Raw genomic sequence first — 13481 nt, forward strand, 5'->3', positions numbered from 1 at the left:
GACTCTAGATTCATGGAAAGAGAGGGACTGAGTGTTCGTGGCCAGGAGGCAGGCTTGCAGAAAGTGCCCTTTAGTAGTTTAAATTATTATATATTACTGAATGTTCTTGTGTATATCTTCCCCCTCCCAAATAAAACCAGGGGAATAGAAGCAAACACTATTAATGATGATGTAGAGAGGAGATTTTAATCATTGCAATGAAACGATGGTGTAAAGCCAATGTTCTCCCATGTAAATTATCACTCAGTTCACAATTAAAAAAAAAAAAAAAAGTAAAAGGATTAGTCTAATGTAACTTTCTCCCAATCATCTTTTGTATTTGTATTTTTTATTTTGATAATTTTCATTGAATTGACTTATTATTTTTTGCCAATTTTTGCTTAGTTACTAAAATTACAATTCTCTTGGAATCTGTGTCTCCAAAGACTTGAATTTCCCAGTGCCCACTGGTTTTGTATATATACATACACATATACACACACATGAGTGGGCATCAAAACCTTATGGAAAAATGGAATTCAAATATAATGGAATTTTTCCACAAACGTTTTGAAACCCTGTTCTATGTCTCACTTCCTTTTATTATCTATTTGGAAAAAGGGCAGTAGGGCAGTCCCCAAACTGAAAAGTCAAAATAGAGCCCAAGGTTTCTCACATCCATGTCCACTTTAGATGACATTTTAATGTGAAAATCTGCACTTACTCAGTTCCCTTTAAGGATCTGGGACCATCCCTGTAACTGAGATACCAAATAATGATAAGCATAGATGCCCATCTAGCCCAAGCAAGGTTACTGTCTGCTGTGGGAGGACTCAGGAAGGATTTAGAAAGGAAAGATGCTTCCTGTGAAAAATGATGCCATTTTCTTAAGCAAAGATGTGTGAAATTATGTGGAAGAGATTTCAACAAGTAGGTGTAAAAGGCATCTTGAACTCAAAGCTAAAAGTCCTTAGAGGACTCAACAATAGATTTATCTGTATGGGGTTCTAGGGAAAACTCAAATGATTTATATTATAATCTTTACTTTTTCTCATGATCCATTCTGAAATTATCCTCTCTTACTTCCTTTATTGTGTGGGGCTGTGGGTTATGCACCAGACTGCAAAGCTGTTTGAACTGCCAGGTCGGTGGTTCAAGCTCACCAGATGCTACTCAGAAACTCTATACAGGGTCCCTACAAGTTCGAATAGGCTCAACAGCACTTAACAACTTCCTTTATGGAGTCCTGGTGTGGCACTCTAGGATACGCACTGCAAAACTGGTGGTTCACACCCATCGGCTACCCCTCAGAAACCCTATACAGCATTGCTATGAGTTGGAACCAAGTCAACAGTACTTATCAACAAGTCCTTTATGAGATTATTGTAACACTACAATCTTAATTATGTAAAGAAACTCACATTTAAACAAATAGTCTCACTATGTAATCTAATAATTTTCCCATATTAAACTTTTACCATTTTGTGAAACATGGCACATTGCAATTATAAGCAATTATAATTACCTTATTTACAATGACTGTTATTGTTGTTCTGTGCCATTTAATTGGTTCCAACTCATAGAAATATATAGGGTTTTTGAACAGTGGCTGGTGAGTTTGAACTGCCAACTTTATGGTTACTAATCCAGTGTTTATGCTACAGCAAAACACCAGGACTCCAATACTTAGCAATAGATTATTTAATCAATGAGAACATAGTGCATGGTGTGAAATATTACGCAAATATCACAAATCAACGCACCATAACCTCACACAGAACTACCCATAGTCTTATGTAAGACCCATAGCAGCCAGCACTACCTCTCACAGGTGAAGATGGACTCTGATGTAATTCCAGGCTCTCTAATGACAACCTTCTCACAGTACCAGTACTGAGATTCATCACGGGCCTTGCAGCACAACAGCGCCTTCTGCAGTTTTCCAAGTGACACTGCTTCCACTTGAAACATGTCAACCTGATTCAAGAGACAGAGAAAAAAAATCTCACAGAAATAAATGGGATACTATGGAGTCCTGGTGTGGTGCAGTGGGTTAATGCACCAGACTGCAAAACTTTTTGAACTACAAGGCTGGTGGTTCAAGCTCACCCGTTGCTCCTTGGAAACCCTATATAGGGTCGCTGTGGGTCGTATTCAACTCAACAGCACTTAACAACAACACAGGACAATTACAGGCAACAGAAACAGCCCAGGGATGACCAGAACCAGTACAGTTCTTAACAAGAGATAATGTCACTATAGTTATCATGAAAATGGGGGTTAAGAAAAGAAAAATAAGAATATTACTTTTCTTTTATTAAAACTATGTTTCTGGCTGTGCTCTCATCTCTCTCTCAGTGACATTTATTCCCTTTATAGTAGCATCCCACGTAATAAATGAACAGATCTTAATAGAAAGACCTCCAGTCTGTGACTTTTCTCTTATTTCAACCTCTGTCACTGTGAAGCAGTCTGTTAGATCATCAGTCAGCCTGCCAACCATGTGACTTAACATTACTATCCTCTCTGAGGCATGTGGAAACACATTTTATCATTCTTCTCTTCTTCCTTATTTTTATTTTCTATTCCTTCTTCCCTGTTTCCTTCCTTCCTTCCTCCTGACTGACACTTTCTTTGCTCCTTCCTTCTTTCTTCTTTTCAATAATCTCTCACCTGTACCTTCCTCTGTAAATAATCACAGAGCACATTCTTGGGTTTGCTGTGAAAGAACATCCTAGGATCTTCATTCTTAAATACAATAAGTCTATGATGTTAAAAGCTCACTGACATCTCGGGAGAGATGTAGAGCTGAACGTAAATGTTAACTGGTTGGAATAACAACAACAAAGGAAAACAGCTTTGCAGATGTCTTCCCTTCCTGTGAGAATTCTTTACATTATGTGCCAATACCAAGTGAACTCTTAATTCATAGAGACCCCATATATATGAAAGCACAACTATGTTTTGCAGATGTCTTCCCTTCCTGTGAGAATTCTTTACATTATGTGCCAACACCAAGTGAAATCTAATTCATAGATACTCCATATAAATGAAAGCACAACTATGTTCAACAGGGTGTTTAGTGACTGAATTTTTAAAAGTAGCTTGCTACACCTTTCTTCTGGGGTATCTCTGACTGGACTTGAGCTTCTAACTTTTCAGTTACCAGACAAGTGCAACCTTTTGCACTACCCAGGGACTCTATGGTTTAGGTAAAAAATAAACTAAAATTACCCGAGTAAAGGGCCGTCAATTTAATGAAATCTGAGAGACTCCTAAAAGTGACAACTGACTCTCCTCCATGGCAGAAATGCAAATCCAGTTTGTATTTTCTGTATGGGTTGGGCTGTCTTCATTACTGCCTGTGTTCTTACCACATTAAATTTCAATTCAACACAGGCAATCCTTGGGTTATGAACATTCCATTTACATATAACCCGTCCTCATGAACCAACATATGGAAAGCCTACTATATTGAAAATTTGAGGTATATAACAATGGTGTGCTACTTTACTATGGGTATCAACACATTATTATGATTATGTTGTTGTTGTTGTTATGTGCCGTGGAGTCGGTTCCGACTCATAGAGACCCACTACAGGGTTTCCAAGGCTGTAAATCTTTACGGGAGCAGAAAACCTCATCTTTATCCCGTGGAATAGCTGGTAGTTTCGAACTGCTGACCTTGCGGTTCGCAGCCCGATTCATAACCACTACACTACCAGAGCTCCTTTATTATGATTATACTCTTATGTTAAACGGAATCCTAGTGTGGTGCAGCAGGTTAATGCACTGGACTGCAAGGTTGGTTTGAACCACAGACTGGTGATTGAACTTCACCAGTTGCTCCTTGGAAACGCTATACTAGGTTGTTATAATTGGAATCAACTCAACGGCACTTAACAACAACAATTATATTAAGGATGTTTTAGTGTTTCTAGAAGTGTTTCTTTAATGAGTTTTATGCATAGAAATGTAATATATAGTAAGACAAACATTTGACTAATTGACCCTAGACATGAACTATAACCAACTTCTCTGGTTGGTGTACAAATTCAATTCAAAGACAGATAGGAATGGAACTTTCTTTCTGGGGACTGTCTGTAATCAAAGCATACTGCCTAGCTCTTAATGGTTGGTTCCACGTTGTTGATGGAAAACCAGATCAGAGCCATTCAAGCAAATTGTCAAGGAGTCAATACCAAGTTGCAATGGCCTTATAGGATGGAGCAGAACGGTCCCTAGGATTTTCAAGTCTGTAATATTTCTCCTCTGGGAAAAGTTTGAATTGCCACATTTTCAGTTAACTGTTGAGCATTTCAGTTAACTGTTGAGCATCTGTTGACCACTAGGGCTCCTTCCAAAGCCATTACCACCCCAATAATAATGCTTCTGTAAAACCAGATTAGGACTGTTTGTGCATCTTACTGGGAGTGTGCTGATGGTCTCCTTGTCACAATCTTGCCTTTCCAGTGTGCCTTTACAAAGGACATCTTGTGATATACATGTGCGCTTGATTCCCCAGCCCATGTTCCAGGACCCACTTGGGGGTTTATCTATCCAGCTGGCTCATAGTTTAGACATGTTGACAACTTGGTATCTCAATCCCTTTTGTCTCATTGTTTCTGTGCCCGAGAGTTTCTCCTGGGGGAACAATTCTGAGAGATGCTCATCAGGATTCCTCTGAAGGTTCTTAGCATGAAGAAACACCAGTAGTAACCATAGATTGACTTTTCCTTCTTCCCTTCACACTTTCCCCAATCTATCACTTCCAGGTGCTTACTTCCTGCAAGGTAAACTACCTGCTCCCAAGTCTTTGTCATATGATATACTTGGGGTAAACCCAACTAAGTTACTTTGAGATCCAGACATTGCCTTAATCAGCTTTCTGTTTTCTTTTTGTAGCTTAAAGCCATTTTAGTTGTGAAGATGATTAAACTGGGTCTTCATGTGTGTGGCTGCTTTTGGGACATTTTGTGGATATAATAGCACCAAGAAGCCCAATCAGTGATTAAGACAATGTTCTGTATACAGTGACTCAATAGTAATTTACCAGACACTTTTATGAAATAGAAACACTTGAACTTCCCAGGGCAATATAATAGTCTAGTTACTATCAAAGCCCTAATTTGCTAAGGAAATCAAGCCAAACTTTAGAAACTTCTGTGAATACATGCAGTTTTCAGATATTGGTGTTATTTCTTGCATGTTTTATACATCTACAGTTCAGAAAATACAGTATTTTGAAGCTGAAGTCCTACCGTGTTTCACTAGCTCATGGTTAAGCATGGGAGTTGTGACTGGTAGAAAATAATTCTTAAAGTCAGTTGACACTTTCATTACACTACATTCATTACAATCACTGAGGAAAACAGTAGAAGCATGTAGAATAAAAACATAAGAACCAGGAAATAAAAACATTTTTATTTCTCTGCTTCTAAACCTCAGAACATATCCTACTAAGTCTACATATTTATTCTTCTTTATATTTTGATTGCAACTATACTGTATACCAAAATTTAATCTCAGTCTGTAATATATCCTCCCTACTCTGGTACATTCTATACACAATGATACATTTTAAAAAATCATAAAGATGACTTTCAAAAGACAATATATAAAGAAATCTCAGCATGCTGCTGTCCACAATGCAGTACCACTACAGAATGCTAGCCAGCAGAACAATTTTATTCAAAGCCTGAACAGAAAATGGCTTGGTCAGAGGGTTTTGCTTGGACTGATGGGAGATCTGAGGGTGTTGAGGTGGTAACTTCACTGACCACTCAGTATAACATGAATAATAATACCATTGCATCTAACACTTTGTTTCTGGTCAAAATTAGTTATTCACTTTTGAGAGTCAGCGAAAGTTAAAGTGACATTTTATTTTCATCTCATCCAAAGCAGAACTAACTTTCCTGTTTCTTCTGATGAAAACTTTTGTGTATTCTGCAGTATGAAGTGAAAGGTATGATGAACTTTAACGTCCCTGATGTTTTAAAATATTGCAGGTAGGTGTGAAAACAACAAAAAAAAGTTTGAGAAACAGCATTCTCAAAGTCGTCCTACTTACAATTGTACCCTTAATTGTCACATAATCTGCTTTACTTTCAGACACTTAAATAATACATTCTTTCTATATAAAACAAAATAATATTACAAATTAATTACATTGATGTATATCTCAGCACAAATTCTCAAACAGCTAATATAAAAAAAGACTCTTGCTTATACATAAAGGACAAAAGATTATTGTGAGGGAGTTTAGTGTAAAAACAATGCAGTTGCCCTGGTTAAGATGGTTTAAAGAAATACCATTGTGTATTATTTGAAAAACACTCTAATGGCCCTTTTGTTGCCTTATCTTTTAGAATAATTTTTGTGCCGTTCAGTCCTGTCTGAATACATTCACATTGTACTTTTCCCTGGTATCTTCTCAACTTTTTTTTTTTTTTTACACTATCACTAATTTTAATCTCTTTTCTTTGTTCTATTATTCATTACTGGTTTAGTGTGACCTATTTTTCTTTCAAGAACATGCTCTAATACAAAGCACAATTGGAAGTCAGGTCAAGGAAAACTTATGTTAAAGATGTCTTAAAAAACTAAAGTTTGAAGAATGTCAAGCACCTCTTAAATTTTAAATTACATGTGGTCATCTTCAGAGGGATTGATAAAAACATAGAAACATTATTCACACATAGAAACATTATTCACACAGACTTACCTGCCCTCTTTGAAATTTTATTGGCATGTTAGAATTGTGCATGAGTCTAAGACCAGAGTCTCCCCTCTCTCCGTAGAGGCACAGGTAAACTTCAGATTCTGTGTCTGCTTGCTTTAATTGTCCAGTGTGGATATAAACTTGGTATCTTACTACTGGCAAAGCAAAGGGGAAAAAAGAAAGGGGGAAATCAACTACCTTAGTGTTTATACAAGCAGAGCCCAGATCCAAGAGTTCTCAGGCTACAGTAAAAAAATGTTACATAAGAATCCCTCTCTTCTTGAATTCCTGTATCTACTGAAAGACTATTGATCCTTCTATTATTAATTTTATTTCCAAATAGTCATTTTTATACTAAGAATTTCCTGAGGGTTTAGAGCTTCATCAGAAAGAGAAACAAAAGTTTTTTTAAAAAAAGATACTATTCTCCTTTGTATGATACAGGAGGATATTTTATACCTACTATTTTAGTAGCAAGAGTAACAATGCTATTGTAAATAATGCTTAGCATTTAAATGACTTAAGATTTGATTAGGACATTAGCCAAAGTGAGACTGTGACACAGGGTGACCACTGTATGCCCCAAGCACAGTCAAATGAGGGCAGTTGGAATCTCTCTTTGCTCTCATAGCCTCAGCTACTATAACTAGATGAAGTCTAAGAACCCAGAACTCTCAGAAAATCACACTGTGTTGCTGAAAAAAGTCACATCTCTATAAGTAAGACGACTTCTTAGAAGTACGAAAAAATATTCTGCAACTAACTGCTACCAAAGTAAATGTAAGTGACTAAAAAGCAATTTGTATATGTAATATATGCTAATGAAAATTATTAACACACATGGAAAAATAGCTTGTCCTTCTTTCACTACCGGAAGCTCACAGACAATATCCCCATCTGCTCGGATGTGAGATAACCATGTGTTGGCTGCAAAATCTAGAGTCTTCTTACTCTTCATGTGTTGCATGGTCACCTAGGATTAGAAGAATATATAATTAAATTTTATGATCTCCAACTTTTCATACAATTCAGAAGTCAAAATGCACCCCAAGGAATGTTGATGGTGGTGGTTGTTGTTATTAGCAGTACAAGCTATTGTAAATTAGCCAGGCATTATGCTAAGTAATTGAAATTACTTATCTCTTTTCACCATCACCAATTTACATTCTGGAGTCCTGGTTTGGTACTGCAGGATACTGCACTGGACCACAAGGGCAGTCTGAACTGCAAGGTCGGTGGTTCAAACCCACCAGACGCTCCTCGGAAACCCTACACAGGGTCACTCTGAGTAGAAACTGACTCGATAGCATTTAACAACCATCTACATTCTGAGTGCACAATATATGCTCTCAGTAACAGTTATGTTATTAGCTACCATGAGCTCGCCCTGATTCGCAGTGAACTCATGTGTTATAAGGTAGAACTGTGTTCCTTAGGATTTTCTTGATGGTAATCTTTATAGAAGTAGATTATCAAGCCTTTCTTTCATTTATTGTTAGTTGTTGTTGTTAGGTACCATCGAGTCGGTACCAACCTATGCACAACCTTATGCACAGCAGAACGAAACACTGCCTAATCCTGGGCCAACCTCACTACTGTTGTCACGCTTGAGTCCATCAATGCTGCCACTTGGCCAATCCATCCCGTTGGGGGTCTTCTTCTTTTTCTCTGACCCTCCACCTTATCAAACATGATATCCTTCTCCAGTGACTGGTTCCTCCTGACAATATGTCCAAACTATGAGAGACCAAGTTTGGCCATCTTGACCTCCAAGAAGCACTCTGGCTGCACTTCTTCCAAAACAGATCTATTGGTTCTTTTGGAAGCCCATGGCACTTTCAATATTCTTCTTCAACACCATAACTCAAAAGCATCAATTCTTCTATGGTCTTCCTTACTCACTGTCCAGATTTTGCATGCATATGAGGTTATTAAAAATGCCATGGCTTGGGTCAGGCACACCTTAGTCCTCAAGCTGATATCTTTGCTCTTCAGTAGTATCAAATTTAGAGATTACTGTTGTTGTTAAAAGTCATCGAGTTGATTCTGACTCATAGTGACCTGATATGGGGTTTCTGAGGAGAGGTTAGTGGTGAGAACTATTGACCTGTGCTTAGCAGTTTAGCACCACACCAGGACCCTATAACAGAAATGAGAGATCAGAATTCTTAACTGATGTTTGAGATTGCTGTGGTTCCTGTCTAGAATTCTCATCCAAAATGTTCACATTTCCTAGAGACAGTAAGTACATGGAAAACCTCAGCCAAATGCTCAGTCCTGTATTATCAGGAAGAGCAAGTCTATTCCAAATCTCTGATTCCTACTCAGGTGAACTGATCATTCCTCTCTGGGAAAACAGATAAAGGCTCCTAAACCAATCTGAAGTAACATCTCCTTGTTTCTCTCTCTTAAGCCCCTGTTGGAATTGTCTAGCTCATTAATAAAAAGGTTTCATAAACAAAAGGCAAAGTGTCCAAATTCAAAAGAAAAAGTTCCCAAATCCTTTGGAATCCCAAAGTTATCGCCTAACCCTTGTCTCCCACTCATACGTAACTTTTCCCAGTAAAACTTTGCAGGAGTTCTGGTCTCTAAAGGACTCAGTGTATGGTCTCCGCAGGTTTTCTCTTACAGAACCTTTTGTAACTTTTGGCAGGAACATTGAAAAAATAGGGTATTCACTGTTTGCTCTCTAACAGCATGATCTTAACTCCTCTCCATTAGATTGCCTCCTGTGCAAATGCTATCCATATTTAGCAGTTCACTGATGGCTCTTCAGACCTTTCCCTAACTTGTCTTAGTGCTCATCTTTAATGCTACCCAGGACTCACACTGGACTAGGGACCAGGTGAAGAGAGGTAAAGGGTAGGAACATTACTGTGGTGAAGTCATCATTTTCCTCCCTGGCCAGATCACCAACTCTTTCTTTCCTACCTGTTGGGAATGAGAGTAAATATAACTGATGACATAGCAACAGTTACTCCCATCCATATGAGGGGGCTTCAAATAGTTCACAGAAAAATGTAATTAAAAGATTAGGGAACTTTCGATACGATGACACGCTACATGAACCCTCTACAACAAAGATGTGAGAGACCAGATGAAACAGATACAGATGAAAATCCTGGAACTTTGAACTTCAGAGGAAAAGTTAAAGAAGTTAATTGATTGTTTGATGGGAGGAGAAGTTGAGCAGGATCAGTAAGAAAGGGAAACTTGTGAGTGACTGGCCAGACACAGTACAACCATCATGAATTTTTGTGAGCAGTCTTGGCAACAAAAGGTGACCAGGCAGAGCAGATTAGCACAAGTGACAGGAAAGGTCCAATTCTTTCTTTTTCCCAACACTCCCTTGGTGACCAGAGGTTTGGCCAGCTCCCACCCTCATTCACATATGGCACAGATTTTGCTCTCTGGGAGTTCAGGGTCATGTGACTGGGAGTCACACCAGAGTGAGTCAAGGACCAACTATGCTGCTTTGGGACCTGGGCTCAGACAACTAGGCTCTGGACTACAGAATTCAGAGACCCACAATACCAGCATTGTTGTTGTTGTTCTTAGATGTCTTTGAGTTGGTACTGACTCAAAGCAACCCTATGCACAATAGAATGAAACACTGCCCAGTCCTGTGCCCACCTCACAATCATTGCTATGCCTGAGCCCATCACTGCTGCCACTATGTCAATCCATCTTGTTGGGAGTCTTTCTATTTTTGTCTGACACTCTTTTTTTTTTTTTTTTTTTTTACTAAGTATGATATCCTTCTCCAGGGACTGGTCCTCTGACAATATGTCTGAAGTATAAGAGATGAAGTCTGGCCATCCTTACTTCCAAGGAGCACTCTGGCTGTACCTCTTCCAACACAGATTGGTTTGTTCTTTTGGCAGTCCATGGTACTTTCAGTATTCTCCTCTAACACCATAGCACAATACGGTCTTCCTTATTCACTGTCCAACTGTTATATGCATATGTGGTTATTAAAAATCCATGCCTTGTATCAGGCACACCTTAGTCATCAAACTGATATCTTTGCTCTTCAATGCTTTAAAGAGGTCTTGTGTAGCAGATTTACCTAATGCGATACATCATTTGATTTCTTGCCTGCTGCTTCCATGAGTATTGTTGAGTGATCCATGCAAGATGAAGTTTTTCACAACTTCAATCTTTTCTGCATTTATCATAACGTTATTTATTGGTATGATGGTGAGGATTTTTGTTTTCTTTACATTGAGGCGCCACCCATAAGGAAGGCTGTGGTCTTTGATCTTTATCAGTAAGTATTTTAAGTCCTCTTCCCTTTCAGCAAGCAAGGTTGTATCACCTGCATATTGCAGGTTGTTGTTAATGAGTCTTCCTCATATCCTGATGCCACATTTTTCTCCATATAATTCAGATTCTCACATTATTTGCTCAGCATTCAAGATCAGAAGTAACCGAGCAGAAACCCTCGCAAGCAGCCAGCCTGTCCCCACCTGCCCTGTGGCCATAACTGACACTGAAAATAGCACTTCATGAACTACTTTCAGACTGAGCACTCTAAACACAGGTAACAGGAATTTTTAATAACTAGAGCAACTTTACAAAAATACCAGATGGAGTTCTTTGTAGTGAGAACCAACAACAGCAGACAACAACCTGAGATTACCATACATGACAACACTACCCAGATCTCATTCAGATATAGAAGTATTTAGAGTAAAACAAATCTACAAGACTGAAAATACAGAACCAGAGATATCAATTTATAAGGAAGTCAACTGTATAGCAAAAAGTCAGGCTAATGTAGATACAAAACTTGCAAATGATGAGAAAGTCAAGTAGATTTCAAGCTAAAACAACTGTTTCAGTCAGAGAAAAATATTAATAAATTACAGGATAATGTCAAAGAAAACTAATATACATTCACATTAAAATAAAAGATTTAGGCAACATTAATACAAAATAATTCAAAATGAAATCCACAAAGCATAGGAAATCATGTCAAACTAAGAAACTAGTAGCACCACAATAAAACACAAAGCAAAATGAGAGCCATTCATTCACTGTTGTTGTTGTTGTTGTTGTTAGGTGCCATCGAGTTGGTACCGACTCATAATGACCTTATGCACAGCAGAATGAAACACTTCCTGATCCTGGGCCAACCTCACTATTGTTGCCACACTTGAGTCCATTGATGTTGCCATTTTGTCAATCCATCTCGCTGGGGGTCTTCCTTTTTTTCTCTGACCCTTCACCTTACCAAACATGATATCCTTCTCCGGCAACCAATCCCTTCTGACAATATGCCTGAAGTATGAGAGACGAAGTTTGGCCATCCTGGCCTCCAAGGAGCACTCTGGCTGCACTTCATCCAACACACATCTGTTAGTACTTTTGGCAGCCCATGGCAGTTTCAATATTCTTCTCCAACACCATAACTCAAAAGCATCAATTCTTCTACGGTATTCCTTATTCACTGTGCAGCTTTTGCATGCATATGAGGTTATTGAAAATACCATGGCTTGGTTCAGGCACACATTAGTCCTCAAGCTGACATCTGTGCTCTTCAACATTTTAAAAAGTTACTGTGCAGCAGATTTGCCTAATGCAATATGTCATTTGATTTCTTGACTGCTGCTTCCATGAGTGTTTATGGTTGATCCAAGAAGAATGAAGTCCTTAACAACTTTAAATTTTTCTCCACTGATAAGAAAGTTGTTTCTTGGTCCTGTGGTGAGGATTTTTGTTTTCTTTACATTGAGATGCAATCCATCCATAAGGCTGTGGTCTTTGATCTTCATCAGTAAGCATTTCAAGTCCACCATGGGTGACCCTGCTGTTATTTAAAATATCCATGGCTTAGCTTCCAGAATCACAGCAACTCATAAGCCACCATAATACTACAAACTGAAAGATGAGTGGTGGGAATGGATTCATACCTACCAATAATTACACTGAATATAAATGGGTGAAATACATCAGTCTAGATAGAGATAGACAGCAACAGAATGGGTAAGAAAATAGGATTCTTCAATACTGTTTACATGAAACACAATTGAAAAAAAAAAATGGAGACAGCCTAAATGTCCATCAATTAAAGAAATAGTTAAACAAACTGTTGGTACATACACACAATAGAATACTACACAAGATTGAAGAATAAAGATGAATCTGTGAAACACCTCACAGCAAGGATGAACCTGGAGGACCTTATGCTGAGTGAAATCAATCACAAAAAGGCAAAAATTGTATGAGACCACTGTTGTAAAAAGTCAAGAAAAGATTTTCTTGATAAAAAGGACAACCTATGATGGGTACCAGTCACGTGACAGGGAGGGAAAATTATTCACAGGCTAGAGGGTAGACACATGTTAACATGGGTGACAGGGCAGGCAATAATATACCACAAGAGGGACATTAACAGAGGAAAGTAGCATGAGGCACAGAGAGGAATGCAAAGCTTATAGTAAATAAAGATAAATACTGTTAATTGATGGTACATTTAGGAGCTTGCAATCATTGCAATGAAGCAAAGTGTATGATTTGTTGAGTATAAAACTGATGATCTGTTCTATATACCTTCACACAATTCACAATAAAAAGTTAAAACAAAAAAGATAATTGAAGTTTTTCGCAAACTTTTAAAGCACCCTAACATGTGCATTTTGCTTTGCCTTATAAAAAATATATATTGTTTAATTAAACCTATGTAATTAAGCCTACATTTATCTAGGACCCCTGGTTTGGCACTGTAGGATCAGCAATGGACTGCAAACTACAAGGTCAGCAGTTCAGGCCTACC

General features: G+C 38.1%; 1 protein-coding gene across 1 annotated transcript in view; it reads right to left on the reverse strand.

Moving 5' to 3' along the window:
* Positions 1–13481, reverse strand: part of LOC102810528 — a 373438-nt gene that overhangs the window by 34818 nt on the left and 325139 nt on the right. Inside the window, exons 19-21 of the mRNA XM_006871864.1 lie at positions 7544–7676; positions 6707–6858; positions 1802–1956 (exon numbers count right to left, since the gene is read on the reverse strand). Of these exons, the coding sequence (XP_006871926.1) occupies positions 1802–1956; positions 6707–6858; positions 7544–7676 (440 nt within the window). The remainder of the gene's footprint in view (positions 1–1801; positions 1957–6706; positions 6859–7543; positions 7677–13481) is intronic.

Source organism: Chrysochloris asiatica, unplaced genomic scaffold (assembly GCF_000296735.1).
Source record: "Chrysochloris asiatica unplaced genomic scaffold, ChrAsi1.0 scaffold00176, whole genome shotgun sequence".
Classification (NCBI taxonomy): domain Eukaryota; kingdom Metazoa; phylum Chordata; class Mammalia; order Afrosoricida; family Chrysochloridae; genus Chrysochloris; species Chrysochloris asiatica.